This window comes from Drosophila santomea, chromosome X (assembly GCF_016746245.2).
Source record: "Drosophila santomea strain STO CAGO 1482 chromosome X, Prin_Dsan_1.1, whole genome shotgun sequence".
NCBI classification, from domain to species: domain Eukaryota; kingdom Metazoa; phylum Arthropoda; class Insecta; order Diptera; family Drosophilidae; genus Drosophila; species Drosophila santomea.
The window spans coordinates 9,554,913-9,570,871 of record NC_053021.2 but is presented as its reverse complement, the minus strand read 5'-3'; the positions used below and the strand labels follow the sequence as shown (position 1 = coordinate 9,570,871).

Sequence of the window (15,959 nt, the reverse complement as noted above, 5' to 3'; positions counted from 1 at the left end):
GTAAATTGCACTCGCTGGCATTTAACACCTTCACCGCTGGAATTTCATCTATTTGGATGCCCTCCTGCTGTTCCGATCTCCGCGGGGTATATGCACTTCCCTGGCAGCCAGGAATTCTGTTTTCGATTCTCGATCATTTGGATGATGTATGCACCACCCAAATGAATGATGCTTGAAAGCTATCAGCTTGGTGTTGGTAAACAAAACAGAAATTGCATTCATTTGGCAGTACCATAGTCAATACCTATTTCCATCTGAAATAATGAGGAAAGTCTGCATATTATATGCGGATTTATGGTGGCTTAATCCTGCTCCTTTTTTATACACAGATAAAACAGATAGCTTAAGGAAGTATCTTGAAGTTATTGTATTTCATGGATACTTGGTGTAGGGTGCCCACAACTTCGGCTTGGCTTTGGTGTCAGATGCTGATACTTGATTTATTTATGAGACCAGCAGCCAGTACCGCACCACCCCCACCACCACCCTCGCCCCTCCCCGCAAAAGGGGGGAAACATGTTTCAGTGCCAGTTGCATGCAAATCGCATGCGATTGCAGCCGCTTTGAGCCAAACACAAAGCCTTCGATCGGGGATTGGATCCGATCTGGTCGGACTGGATGGCTATATGTCTCTGCTTCTGTGCCGATCGCCTCCCCCATGGGAGCCCCCCTCGCAAAGTGGGGAAGTTTGTGAGCAGCCGATCGCCGCGGGGCTGTGTAATTGTAACGCAACAATCAAAATCAATTGCTATGTAAATAAAATTGCAAATTAAATTACAAATTGATTACCTCACTGAGTCATTAATTAAAGAAAATGCTAAAATGCTCTACGTTGAATGGGCCAGAGATATGGAAACCAGAGCTGCCGTTATGCGCTTTTTGGACCATTTTTGGATCGTTTCAAAAATATCGATTTTTTATCGGTTTTTAGCATACCTTAACTAAAAATGGTAAAAAATCGTAAATAATAAGCGATTTGGACAGCTAAATACCAATTCCTATGACGCCCCTTTCTTTTTTTCCGGACTTTGTAAAATCATTTTTTTGGCAATCATCAATCCTGCAAAAAATGTGAAAAAAATATAATCCTTATTTTCGAACACAGTTCGACTCGAAATTTAATTACGAATTCAACGAGATATGCCATTCCATATTCGGACCAATATTACGAATGTTCTGATCAAAATATTGATATTTTTAGTCGCAAAATAACAGAAAAGCGATTTTCGGCAAAAATTCAAAAGTCATCACCAAAAATTGGAAGAAAAGTGAAAAAAAAAAAAATTATTTTTTTGAAAACACAATTCGATTGGAAATTTAATTACGAATTCAACGAGATATGACATTCCATATTCGGATCAATATTACGAATGTTCTGATCAAAATACTGATATTTATAATCGCAAAATAACAGAAAAACGATTTTCGGCAAAAATGCATAAAAAATTGAAAGAAAAGTGAAAAAAAAAAAATTATTTTTTTGAAAACACAGTTCGATTGGAAATTTTATTACGAATTCAACGAGATATGCCATTCCTTATTCGGACCAATATTACGAATGTTCTGATCAAAATACTGATATTTTTAGTCGCAAAATAACAGAAAAACAATTTTCGCAAAAATTTAAAAATCATCATCAAAAATTGGAAGAAAAGTGAAAAAAATATAATTTTTTTTTTGAAAACACAGTTTGATTGAAAATTTTAATACGAATTCAACGAGGTATGCCATTCCATATTCGGACCAATATTTTGAATGTTCTGATCAAAATACTGATATTTATAATCGCAATATATATATCCATGTAACAAATGTTCCAATTAGCATTGTGGGCGGCTAGGGGGCGTGGCGCAATGGTGAGTGGCTCGGTGGTTCAGTGGTTCGGTGGCTCGGTGGGTGGTTGGTAGGTGGGTCACTTGGTCGCAAGTAGAAAAAATCATCTGACGTGCTGGGCCACACAACGCAAAACAGAAAGGAAATCTGCAACTTCGCCTAGCTAAGTACTAGATTCTATATTAAATACCAAAAATAATATCAAAATCATAATATATTTGTAACTACTTAGCCATTATAAATCACAGCAATACACGGTATTCTTCAGATGTAAAGCATATGGATAGAATGTCTAGGGTATTTATGGATCGATGCCAGAAATTCGGAGCGTGATCGCTGACTTTTCGCAGCGACTTCATTGTCGTTGGCACGACATTTGCTTAAATTATGGCCAGCACAGCGCCGGTGACCAAACGAGGACAGTTTATATATATACAATATATATATATCTATATATATATATATATTGGTAACTGGGCCGACTTCCAGTGCGACTTGGACCATGAGTGCGACTTTGGGCCTGGGTCTCTACTTGTGGGTCCGGATTGAGGCGGCTTCGATTGTTTTTTGGCCGTGCCCAGGCGCTCTGTCAATCAACCGATTGCGGGGGCGGTATGAATATAATATATTGGGGGGCGTGGCCGACCCCAAAAAGCCATTGCTACTTGCCGTTTGTTGTTGTCTTTCATTAGTCGTGATTAGTTTCAAAAAGGAGCACAAAATGCACAAGCACTGGCAATTTGAGACCGCTGTTTGTTTTGTCACTTTTGGGCGTATAGGACATAAACATTTATTTTAATTAAATAAAAATATAAAGTAGCTTGGTAGCAAATTGTTGAAGTTAAATAATATGCCATTTATTTTAAAAGCCCTTTATAGCACTTCAAAAAACCTGCAGCAAGTGACATGCTACTTTAAATCCCAGCTTTAAATACAGCTGTTTATACACATATGCAACTTAATGGGTATCCCTGCGGTCTAGCACTACACTCGTGCTCCAATCTTGCGCTTTTTGTTTTCTTAATTCGAAGTCGCGCCACGCGCCACATACAACAACAACAACAAGAGCTACAACAGCAACCAGTGCAACAACGGCAACACAAACACGCCACTTGGACTTGACAAATTGCGAGCAACGTTTACAATTGAAACAATTTAATCAAACAACAAGCAAAAGTGGCAACTTGTGGGGCTGGGAGTGTGGAAGGGGCACGCTGGACAACACACGGTGGCAAATCAACAACTGAAACCGCCGCTGAGTTGCACATTTCGGTGCCCCACTGTAAATAAATATACATATACTTGTATAAATAAATGGGCAAAGAAACATAAATAATTGAGAGTGCAAAATGGTACCGATTTCGCAATCATAGAAAAAGGGTGGGATAAATCATAAAAAATAATGTAATAGATTTTGTTTATTGCTGGAAACCCTTGCTAATTATTTAAGAACCAAGTCAAGTTATGGAAAATTAGGTACTATAAGTTACCCAAGTGCTTAATTCTATCTTAACAAATGCCAATGACATAATCGCTGGCAATTAAATGGGTGAAAATAAATAGGAAATTACTTACATACTTACATAAATAATTAAAAAATAGTTCAGTGAATGAAATGCATCGCAAAACAGTTAATATTCCGTAGAACGTCAAGTAGAAAGAGAGGGCGCGAGGGCCGGCGAAAGAGATGGGGCGAAAAGGTGAGTGATTAATGGGCATTTAATAGCCGGTTCGCTGATCGGCAAAACGCGAAGAAGTCGTCGCGATAAATTCGATAAAAACAAATCTGTAGGCTGCTAAATGTTGCCATTTATTAAAGATAAAATATATATAAATGTAGCACTGGTACAAGCGAAACGACAGCGGAATAGATGGATAGATAAATAAATAAATAATAAATAAAGTAAACAACATCGCACCGATCGCGTCGCATTTGCATATCAACTTTTCGCATTAAATTCAATTGAAAGCTTTTCTCACTTTAGCATTTAGCATCATTTTGAAATTCAATGAGCCGCCCTCGCCCCCGCATTTTCTTATTTCAAACTTGAAGTATTGCTAATGTATTTATTGCCATCGGATGCGAGCACAAAATTTATGATGGCATTAAGCAAATGTTGAATGCAGCAAATAGAAAAAAAAAAAACCAAACAAAAAAAGGAAAACAGAACTGAATTGAGCGCCTAGAAATGCAAAAATTTATAGTGTTACTTGTGATTTACACGAGGCACAACATAACATATCCACATATTAACCCGCTACGTATTAACACCCTGCATACTCGCCACCCATTAGCATGGTTAATTTTATTCGCCGCTGTCAGTTTAGCTGGAACGCATTTGTTTCGCAATTCCCATAGCCATTTTTTATATCCAGCATTAGCTAGTGATTGCTCAGAGATTTCAATCATGATTGATCGCTTTTTGGGCGGGTTCAAGGGGGCGGTTTACCAGGTGAGAACCTCGAAAGGGGAACCTTCAATGGGTTAAGTGGGATGGTTAAGATCCCTTCATCTGATACCCAAGCGAAATTATTCCCCAAGGAGGTTTTAAGCACAGAACACTGCTTAACTCAAAACCTCATAACTACTTATTACCAATTTATGAACTTTTAACAATTTATCAACTTTAAATATTTAAGTAATTTTTTTTAAATAGTCAGGCAGATTCAAAGTTTTTGACATATTCATGTACATTTTCCAGCTACATTTGACATTTCACTAAGGCGCCAGCTAGGCGGGTATTTATAAAACTACAACTTGGCTTTCTCATAAGTTAAATAGAGGGCGCTTTAACGGAGTGGCGCCATCAATGTCTAAAGTAAATACTAAGATCAATTTAAAAAATGACTAACAAGAATTTACAAAAAAAAGTTTGTAAATTTTTTCGTTGTAACTTCAAAATCAATAGGTTTTAAGACTTTAGAAACTTGTTTCATTTCATATTTTGATATTTTTAATACTGCCGCTGCAGTTCTAATGAATTTATTGCTCATTTTTTGGCAAACGTTTCGATGGAATTGAATTCTGCGAACTATAAACCGCAGTAACGAAGCGAGTGATTTTGGACCACATGTTGCCAGGAGCCCAACAAAAAAGAATTACCAAGCAGACGTATGTATAGCAGGCCACTCAACATTCTGCTTTCGGATACAGATACATCTGTATCTGCACATCTTTAAAAAATTAGAGATACGCACTGAGACAAACAGCCGATGGCACAAAGGAAACAGAAAGCTGTTGAATCGATACATTTCACAAAATCTTACTTCAATTTGCCAATAAGAATTTATGGTATATAATTATTTTTATTAACAGAGATAGACATATGTATGTATGTATAAGAAATAGGATAATCTAGCCAATTATTTGATATATAACCGGTAAATATTTTGTAGTAAACTGAGTATCTCTTAGATATGAAACGGTCTATTCCATTTAGTTACTTTTGTTATTGTTTTTTAAGCAAAGGTCATAAGGTAAAAAAAACGAATGCTTACCTTTCGTTTGAGATCGCAGTGATCGTTCAACTGCGATCACCGGCGCATCTCTGGCGCAGCGAGAGAGAGAGAGAGAGAGAGAGGGAGAGGGAGAGGGAGAGAGCTGAAAAGTATCTGAGAGATACTTTCGCAGCAAAGGTGGCCGTTCGGTCGAGCGATTCCGATTTCGATTCCGACGCAGCTCGTCGACGGTGGTGCGACTACTTTTCGGATGGATTGGTTAGTTCTTGCAAGGCGTTCAACGCTTTTCGGCGCTTCTTTCGATGCTCGCTGTTTAATTATTTATTTTTGGGGGGAAATGAAAACCGAAAACGCAACAGTTTGTTAAATAATTTAATTCGCCGCTGCGAAGGAAATAAGTGAAATTGCATATTACGAAGTTGGCTTAATTATTGCCTGTGCATGTTGGCTGGAGTGTTGTAAACTTCATATTTTTTTTTTTTCGTGAACCGACCTTTGCGAACTTATCGTCGTAACCAGCGAACAAAAAAAAAAACCAAATAAGCAGTGACAACAACAGCGAAGGCTAATAATAATTAAAACAGCGTGTTGTGTTGTTGTCTGCTCGCCGAATTGTCGCTGTGTGCGTGACCGCGTATCTGTGAGTGAGCCAGTGAGTTTGTGTGTGTGTGTGTGTGTGTATGGGAGTGTTATCTCTCAACAATTGCGTACCCCTAGTCAAGATCCTCCACTTTGCAATTGGGATACTCCCACTCCCACTCCCACTGCCACTGCCACTCCACTTGCACGCCACATGCATATGTACATATGTACATATCTGCTCGCAATACTCCCCGATCATCCGATAGATGCGAATTGCCAGTTAAACCGGCAAAAAAAGCGGCAAAAAGCGGCAAAAGTGCTGACCCTGCACTCGACGGCAACCTGATCGGATCACTTGGCACAGGTGAGTTGCTGCCATTTGAGTCATGTCCGTGCAAACATGTGGAACTCTAAGTGGCGGAGAGAATGCCTAACTTGTTTATCAATACTATCTAATACCAAGATTAGGTAGCTTGTATCTCTTTTATCTGTGTCATTATTGCCAATAGTACTAAGTTGCTACTGCTTCATTCAATCATCTCCTACAGTTACTATAAATATAGTATTAGTTCGCTCAGAATGGCGAATTTATTGAATCACCGAAGCTCGCAAGGAATTCATGACGATTTCGGGTTAATCCGATTAAAATATACGTACAAAATGTACTTATCAAAATTCTATATATGCCTATTAAGATAACAAATGTTTGCCATGTGGCCCTTTAAAAATGATTTTCTTCACGCTAGCCAAAAAATGTAAAAATAGAAGACAAATACAATCAAGTCCGAGAAATCTCTCGGTCCCCTGGCGAAAATGGGCAACAACCCAGACTTGTTTAAGATCTCGGCAATTTGCTGTCAAGGTCCGAGAATCCGAAACGAGACTCAAACCGAACACTTGGGCATTAAAAAGTTCATTAAACGAATTCTGCGATCCCGCCTGGATTCTCATACCCTTCCACCGGCCCTGCTGATTATTCTAAGACAGATAAGAGTGGGCAAAATTAGTACAAAATATATATTCAATAAGTCAAAGCACTCTTTAAAGCAATGCCTTATCTTTAGCTTCGGCGGCTATAGAAAATACGAGTTTAGCTAAGATCGGAGAGACCGCAAGTTCGCAAGTTGCATAAGCAGCACACTAAAGGTACACCTATGTAGGTCTCACCTGTACAGGTGACTCAGTGGATGGGGAGAAGGTCAGCTGGCGAGCAGAACGCTTGTGCGTCCCAGCTACACTGCGAGAAATGCACCAGCAAAGCGCTGGCTCTCAGAAAATGTATATGTGCCACTTACACTAATTATAAAGTTGTTAATAATCTGTAATAAATCATTTTAAGACAAAAATATCTTCTAAAGGGTCTGCAAAATATATAGTTGCTGTTCTAAGTGATCTAAAATGTTTTCTACTTTGAAATGAGTTATTAACCAGAAGATTCAAAGACTTCCTTCGGTTTTTCAGTTTTCGGCTGTTCAACTAAAAGCCAATATAAATATAAAGCAAAGGCAGTGCCTCCTGTTTATTTCCAATGTGTGCTCCAATTTTCGTTTCGTTTCGGCCGGCCGCCTTTGATTTGTTAACCAAATAGTTTGCCAAGCTGTTTGTTTATTTAATTAGAATTCGGCTATACACATATTTACTATATTCAGACTCATGGGGCCGACGCACTGGCGAAGATTCGAATTTGAGGCTCCCGGCAAGGTGTCCGCAGAGCTCTAGATTCCCGGACAGAACGGACAAACCGGACAGATCGGATCTCCAATTGTACAAAGTGCCATTTAGCGGGCTCGCCCACGCAGTCATCTCAATTTATAAATAGATCTTGTAGATTCTCCACGGCACTCACATCTACGGCTTTGTCTGCTGCTGCGTTTATTTTCCATCTCAATCTCGGCTCAAGTGTCCGCGTCTCACGACAGCGTGAGGAAGGGGCACCGGACACCAGTGCATCCGAGGCTAATGGAAAACAATTCGAGGAAAAGGCCGCACGAACTCAAATGTTTGCGGAGCCACTCGAACATCAAATTTCCATTTCACTCGACTGCGTGAGTCGAAATGAATTCGACTTTTAGTCATTTACACTAAATCGGATTCCTGAGAAAACAATTGATTTTTCCATGGGTTCCAATTGATTAATAGTGCTATGCGCTGCATATGTATTCTTTAAACAAAATTGCGAAACTATAAAACTTTAAGGGTTACCTGTTAGGCGGCTGAGTAATTTAGCCTTTTTAGTTTAGGGAGAATACACAAAGAGAAACATATTATTTACACAAACTATAATTTGTTCTTAATTTATTTCTATAATTTCTTGAATGAATTGTCCTTGTATTTCGATAGTCATTGTAGTTTATGTTAATTTATATAATATATGGTATAGTATTTTTCCCAGCGCAGCCATACAGATCGTATGCGTAATATTTCCGGCTGCTGGCACGAGCCATTAATTTATAGATCGCTCCCCTTTTCTCTCGTTTCCACGCACAGGAATTCCCATGAGCAGCGGCCCCTGAACACCCAAATATACATATATATATCAAGATATCAAGATACATATATATAGAGCCAAGATGCTGCAGCACACGATGACGAAGCGGAAGACACTGATCATCGGCTTCTTTGGGATTGCCCTGGGCCTCTGCATCGGCACCATGCTGAAGAACTACCTGGCACTGGAGATCGTGAAGCGTTGCAGCCTGCGGCCGACGAATCTCAAGACGCCGGCGGAGATCATTGGGCTGCGGGAGGAGGACACCATCCAGAATTCGCAACGGAATCTGGTCTTTGTGGGCGTGATGACGGCCAAGAGCTTCCTGGAGGGCAGAGCGCGTGCGGTGTACGATACGTGGGGCAAGGAGGTGCCCGGCCGGATGGCATTCTTCAGCTCGGAGGGCAGCTACTCGGAGGATCTGCCCGTGGTGGCACTGAAGAACGTGGACGATCGCTATCCGCCGCAGAAGAAGTCCTTCATGATGCTGTACTACATGTACGAGCACTACATCGACCGCTTCGAGTGGTTCATCCGGGCGGACGACGATGTCTACATGGAGCCGGATAAGCTGGAACGCTTCCTACGCTCCATCGACAGCTCCAAGCCGCAGTTCATCGGCCAGGCGGGCAAGGGCAACAGCGAGGAGTTCGGCCTGCTCTCCCTGGAGTTCGACGAGAACTTCTGCATGGGCGGACCTGGAGTGATCCTCAGCAGCGAGACTCTGCGCCGCGTGGCGCCACACATACCCAGCTGCCTGAAGAACCTCTACAGCACCCACGAGGACGTCGAGGTGGGGCGGTGTGTCCAGAAGTTTGCCGGCATACCCTGCACATGGAACTACGAGGTGGGACCAATGATATTCTAAATTATTTATTATTCCCTTTAACATAAATACGACCCTTTCACTTTGCAAATATCCAGATGCAGTACATCTTGCGGCACAACTCCAGTGGCCGAAATGCGTACACGGGAAAGCTGAAGCGAAAGGAGATCCACAACGCCATCACCCTGCATCCCATCAAACAGGCGCCGCTCATGTACCGCCTGCACTCCTATGTCCAGGTAAGTCTACCACTCATTAAATCAAGGGATATCAATGAATCATAATACGTAACAGGGTTTGAAAGCGGAGGAGATGCGCCAGGAGTCGCTGCTCCTGCACCGGGATATCAAGCGGATGGCCAAGTACTTGGAGGTTCCGGACGAGAGCACCTACATGATGCCCAGTGTGTCACCCGAAAGCGATTCCACCAAGAGGCACTTCCAGGATCACAACATTTTAGGTGGGTTGCAAACGATACATAGATACATTGACAAAAAGATACAAAAGGTAGATACAAAGATACAAACTAACAAAGATACACACATACAAAGTGAGAAATGCACTACAAGAACATTTATTCAAAACAAATGAAAACAAAAATTTATCCGAAAAACTACGAAAAATGTGGCAAAGGCGAATCCGCATCCTTGTCCTGGTTGCAGAGGGTGACTCCACTGCCCATACAGGCGGCATAGCCCATGAGATGGGGCAGCAGATTCTGCTCCATGACGCCACCGAACAGATGCGACTGCGGACCCATCGCAAACACGGCCACATCCTCGCCAGAATGCACGCCCTTCCTTCCATGAATATAGCTGGGTGTGAAGGATGCTGGCCAGGTAATATAAACGGGTTATTTTTGGAACAATCACATCCGGAACAATAGAGATTACTCACTGGGACTGAGCGTCTTGCTCGGACTCTCCCGCCGGCCCTCCTTGTCCAGGCTCTGCCACTTGCCGATGGCATAGTTGAGGGTGCTGTATGGCACACCGTTCACATCCCGCTGCTGTGCATCCATGCCCAGGATGGGTGTGCCCCGCTTCGCGTATCCGGCCATGCTGAGCGTGTGCGAATGGTCCGCGGTGACCACCACCAGTGTATCCCGCGGATCGGTCATCCGGACCACCGTCTCCACAGCCGCATCGAACTCGAGCATCTCATCGAGGGCATAGCCCACCCGGGTTTCATGGTGTCCATGATCGATCCGCCCACCCTCAATGAACACGAAGTAACCATTCCCATTCTCGCGAGACTTTTGCTCCAGTTTTTCAATGGCCACCGCTGCCATTTCGGAGAGTCGCGGCTGCTCCTTGCTGGCGGCCAGGTGATAGGACATGTGGCTGTCACTGAAGAGACCCAGAAGGTTGCCAGTGGAATCGCTGCAGTTCCTCAGCTCTTTCAGGGAGCGCGAGAAGCAGCCATTGGGATTGGATTCGCGCCACTGAGCCAGCAGATCCTTGCCATCCCGCCGCTCGTCGGTGAATTTTCCCAGACCACCGCCTAGGATGATGTTCAGATTCCGTCCTGGCTCCTCCTCCATCAGCTGTCGGGCAATCTCCAGCTCCTCGCCGCGCCTGCTTACATGGGCGTAGGCACCCGCCGGACTGGCGTCCGTCAGCCGGGTGGTGGTCACCACTCCCGTGGCCTTGCCCGCCCGCTGTGCCCACTGCAGCACGGAGTCCACCCGCTCACCACTGCCGCTCTGACCCACTGTGCCGCTGTGCGTCTTCACACCGCCAAAATAGGCGGTGGCCGTGCAGGCGGAGTCCGGTGTCTGCTCGTCGATGCAGTACGTCTTGCTCAGTCCGGTGAAGGGGAATCGCTCCACGGCCAGCTGTGCCTCCTCGCCGCGTCCTCCGCGCCGTTGTCCCTTCAGGATGCGGGCGGCCGTTAGAGTGGTGATGGACAGTCCATCGCCCAGGAGCATCACCACATTCTTGGCCTGTCGGACATCGGCGATGTAGTCCTTGGTCCTGGCCACACGCTCGCACAGCTGAGTCTGCGCCTGGCTCAGCCAATGGGACGCTAGCAGCTCCTCCGCCGGCGGCACTTGCTCCACCAAGGCAATAGATTGCGCAAGGATGGGGATGAGTGCGAGGAGCAGCCACATGAATTGGAGCGACATCTTGACTCGGGTCTTACGGCCGGGGAAAACCGAATCCGATCTGACTGTCGCCGCCGACAGACGTTCGTTTTAAAGGCCAACTCCGTTGGGGAAGTATCAAGCTAAACCACCGGAAAATTAACAAGCACCACCTGGTGGGGCGTGTTTCCAGTGGAGCTCATTTGCATTGGCCCAGTTCCAAGTTACTGATATGCATGATATGCCTTCATAAGTCTGAGACTGCGTCTAATCCCTTCTTCACTTTCACATTCATCCATAGGAATCAGTCCGGAACTGAATAAATTCGTGCCCGGAAGCACCGACGACCTGCTGGACTGGTCCTTCATTGCCCGCAGCCTGTACTCGGCCAGTTCCGCCAATCCCAAGCAGAAGATCGACTCGGCGCTGCGGGAGGGACTGGAGGATGCCATCACCGAGGTGATGGAGAACATCAACAACTATTCCCGGCAGCGGGGTCGCGTCATCGAGTTCCGGGAATTGCTTTACGGATACCATCGTCTGGACGCGCTCCATGGCCAGGACATGATCCTCGACCTGCTGCTCATCTACAAAAAGTACCGGGGCAAGAAGATGACCGTGCCGGTGCGAAGGCATCTCTATGTTCAGCGCGCCTTTACGGGCATCTTTGTCAAGGAGGTGGACGAGGACTTCTACAATGTCACCCTGCAGCAGAGTGAGTATTGGCTATGGGTAATGATCATAGTTAAGATATATGCATGTGGCAGTTTTCTTCCTTACATTGATTTTTCTTTACTGGAACGTAACATCTGTTCTATTCCCTCGACAGGTCTCCTGGGCAGCCTTTTCCAAAACGGCATGGCCCGCCTGAGCAGCCACTTCACGATGCCCAGTGGACTGCTGTCACCGACGCAGGACAAGATCGTGTTCGTCCTGCCCATCGCGGGTCGCCTGGCAACCTTCGAGCGCTTCCTGCGCACCTACGAGCGCGTATGCGTGCGCGGCGAACAGCACTGCGACCTCCTGGTGGTGATCTTCGGGTCGCCGGACGAGCTGGGCGATCACCTGCAGCTGCTCCACGATCTGCACGCCCGACATGTGTACCAGCAGGTGAACTGGATCCAAAGAAGCAGCGCCTTCTCACGCGGCGTTGCCCTGGACGTGGCCGCCAGATCATCGTACATTCGACAGGAGGACATCATTCTGTTCATCGACGTGGACATGGTTTTCGAGGTGGAGACGCTGCAGCGCGTTAGGATGCACACGCAGCGGGGCAAGCAGGTTTATCTGCCCATCGTCTTCAGTCAGTACGATCCGCAGAGAAGGAGCGGTGGTGCAGGCGAGTCCGAGGACGAGGGGGAAACGCCCAGGATCGATGATGAGCGGGGCTACTTTCGGCAATTTGGATTCGGCATCTGTGCCATCTACAAGTCAGACATACTCGATGAGGATATCAATGGTTTCGACAAGGACATCACCGGCTGGGGCCTGGAGGACGTCAAGTTCCTGGAGAAGATTGTGCGCGTGGGCACCAGGCAACGCGGCTTCCTGGCCAACACCGCCGAACTGGCCATGGACTACAACGAGGCCGCTGAACAGTGGCGCAGACTGAGTGTCTTTCGTGCACCGGATCCCACGCTAGTCCACATCTACCATGACATCAGCTGCGACGTGCAACTGGACGCGCCGCAGTACAACATGTGCCTGGGCACCAAGGCCAACTCCCTGGGCAGCACACGTCTGATGGAGCAACTCTTTTACAGCAGTCCCGAAAATGTCCAGTTTGCCGTCGACTTCAATCGCCAAAAGCAACAGCAACAGCAGCAGCAGCAGCAACAACAGCAGGCCAGGTGATGATCAATCCCAACCAGATCCAGTAATCCCCGCCAGCGATCCTGCCACATAGTATTATGCTTAATGTTTCCTACACGAGGGTGTGTGCCAGCCCATATGCCTAAATAGTTGGTAAGTCCCTACTGATCCATAAGTCCATACATGTAAGGCCATAAATGATGAGATGGGTGAGACATCTGTAAATTAATAGGATCAAAAAAAAGCTACCGAGACAAAACGTTAGTGGGTTAATATCTATGGACATTATCGAAGCATGGTACATACCTTTTAGTTTTAAAATGAACCTAAAATAGATTTGTATGCTAAGAAATTACATGTAGATAAAAGTAAAATTAACATTTATGGCGAATAAATGTAGTCATCAAAAATCATTATTATTTATCATTATCATTATTGTACATGTAAATGAGTTTTCTAACCAAAGCCGCTTAACCATTTAAAATTGTCGATACTATTATAATTAAAGCATAAATTCCATGTCAAATCTATTAAAATTAACACTGCAAAAACTAAATTATGTTTTAATGCTTTCAACTGAAAGGTAAACTTCAAAAGTTTACAAATTCCTTGTTCCAATGTAAATTTGCATATATAGATAATTATTAGCAAATACAAAGTATTTTAATGGTTGTTAGTCCCTTCGAAATAAATTATTTTTTTTATATATAATGATTTTAAGTCAAACATTTTAGAAATGCGTTTTGGTTGGGTTTTCAACTGTAGATTAAGATGTAGCCATATATCCAAGATTATTCCTCTTCAGTAAATGTCGCATAATTAAGTGTTTAAACTAATAAAAAATCCTTATCATTCTTGATTTGATTATGAAAACCGCATTTAAATGATAAAAGTTGTGTCGGTACTTCTTTCAATAATAAACTACTCGATTGTACAAAATGAGCTTTTGTATCAATACAAAAACCAAGTCTTTTATTCAACGTTCTAGCGTTTGTTTGGTATAAAAGTGGATGACCGTATCCAGCAATAAGCATTATTTTGATTATAATTGTATGTTATATCTATTATATGATTATAAGATCACACGTTGTCTATATATTATTACCGGCCACTGTTGAGACAGCATTCGGCTTTAGTCAGGTTACGCATTAGCCTCTTCTTGGGTCGTATTGAAGATATGCTCATCATATCTTTATACGTAGTCCACCGGCTCTATGTCCAGGACGGCCAAAGCCTTATTCAGTACCTGTCTTACCGCCATGATGAGGTAGATTCTGGCGTACAAGGTCGGCATCAGTTGATCGCGCTTCTGGACAAGGATCTTCTTTAGACGATAGAAGCGACTGAAGACGCCAGCCAGGTTCTCAATATAGCGCAAAAGCAGATGGACACCGCAATGACCCTTGGCCAATTGATCCATCAAGGAATCCATTAGCTCCGGGAAGGTAAATAGATATCCATAAAGCAACTGCCATTCAATCTGCGCCAAGATAATATAAACAATGTAATAAAATGGCGAGAAAAGAACACAATTCACATACATCATCCTCTAGAACACTGAGATCGATCTCCTCCAACGGTGGCAGTTTCGCATAGACGCCAGCCTTCACCTGATTACCAAATTTGCGCAAGAGTGTTTCCAGGCGTGCCGAATTGTACAGGATGTACGCAGCCCCTTTGCAAATGCCCAATCCATTGCGCACCACACTCACGGCGCTGGTGTGGCGCACCTCGAAAAGATCCACGATCACGGCAGCTGCCCCTAGACGCTTCATCAGCGCGTCCAGGCTACTCATTCCCGTCGGACGGATTCCAGACCGGTGCATGGCCATTAGACGCATATGCGTGCGGCGCAGCCTGCATTAAATAAAAAAAATATATGAGCACGAATTAGAAAGAGATGCCATTACATAGGCTAACTCTACTAAATATCTTGAGTATCGACAATAAAATTCTTGAGCAAACATGTACTGATATACTCACTCCAAGTACTCGTCAACGGTCAATGCGGTGGCGTTCTTTTTCACCGGCTCCAAAACAGGTCCGCTCACGAGGCAGACATGTCCCCTGGGCTGCTCGCGGTTGCAGCATTTCTCCAACTCGACGTTCACACAGAGGGTGTCCTCCTGCCGGTCATTGGGCTCCACCAGGCGCCAGGACGAGTAGTCCACCAGGCGGAGCATGATCTCGTAGAGCTGCTGCAGTCGATAGTGGCGCAGATCCTGGCCGCCATCAGTGGCTCCGGCATCGGCTTGCAACTGCAAGGTCATGGTACGCGAATGCTTGTTCTTTGCCGTACGACCGTACTCTTCTCCCAGCGTGAGCACAGAGTTAAGGACATGGGCGATGAGCGGACGGCGCTCGAAGCGAAGACAATAGCGTTCCTTGTGCGGCACGATGATTTCGACGAGCGGAAAACGCCACTGACGGGACTGCTCGATCAACTCCAGGCGCTCCTTCTCGCCGGGGAGCAGTTGGTCGGCATCGTGGCGCAGCTTAAGACCCTGATCTTTCAAATATTTCTCCCAGTAACGCGAGATGGCCGCCAAACTGAAGTCACCTTGCTTGGATAGATCCTCGCGGTGGTAACGGATCAACTCGCCGCATTTCTTGAAGGGCAACGGAGCAGCTGCATCGTCGCCAGACTCCTCCAGCTTCTCTGTATTGGTCAAAAACTTGATGAGCTGCTGGGTAAACTGCAACATCGTATTACAATCCATCATTTATTGAATTATTAAATCAACTCTTCTTGCTGTCAAACACAAATCTTCTGTTTGCCGATAAGCTGTTCTATCTATCGATAGGCGCGAAATGCCACAATTTAAATTTGTTGAAATCGTCGTCGTCAATCGATAACATAATCGCTAGAAATG

At 44.6% G+C, this 15,959-nt stretch overlaps 3 protein-coding genes across 3 annotated transcripts; 1 reads left to right on the top strand and 2 right to left on the bottom strand.

The window, feature by feature from the left end:
- The first annotated feature begins 5,520 nt into the window (after positions 1-5,520).
- On the top strand, positions 5,521-14,163 carry LOC120455564 (chondroitin sulfate synthase 1). Its single transcript, XM_039641927.1, has 6 exons — positions 5,521-6,238; positions 8,362-9,209; positions 9,287-9,427; positions 9,483-9,648; positions 11,576-11,989; positions 12,104-14,163. The coding sequence occupies exons 2-6, from the start codon at positions 8,445-8,447 to the stop codon at positions 13,126-13,128; spliced, it is 2,511 nt and encodes an 836-aa protein (XP_039497861.1). The 5' UTR covers positions 5,521-6,238; positions 8,362-8,444; the 3' UTR covers positions 13,129-14,163.
- Positions 9,740-11,577, bottom strand: LOC120455566 (alkaline phosphatase, tissue-nonspecific isozyme). Its single transcript, XM_039641928.1, has 2 exons — positions 10,086-11,577; positions 9,740-10,019 (listed from the first exon to the last, which is right to left on the bottom strand). The coding sequence occupies exons 1-2, from the start codon at positions 11,314-11,316 to the stop codon at positions 9,802-9,804; spliced, it is 1,449 nt and encodes a 482-aa protein (XP_039497862.1). The 5' UTR covers positions 11,317-11,577; the 3' UTR covers positions 9,740-9,801.
- On the bottom strand, positions 14,016-15,881 carry LOC120455567. The gene is made up of 3 exons (XM_039641929.1): positions 15,070-15,881; positions 14,628-14,943; positions 14,016-14,566 (listed from the first exon to the last, which is right to left on the bottom strand). Exons 1-3 carry the CDS (start codon positions 15,807-15,809, stop codon positions 14,279-14,281), a joined length of 1,344 nt encoding a protein of 447 aa, XP_039497863.1. The 5' UTR covers positions 15,810-15,881; the 3' UTR covers positions 14,016-14,278.
- Between the last annotated feature and the right edge of the window lie 78 nt (positions 15,882-15,959).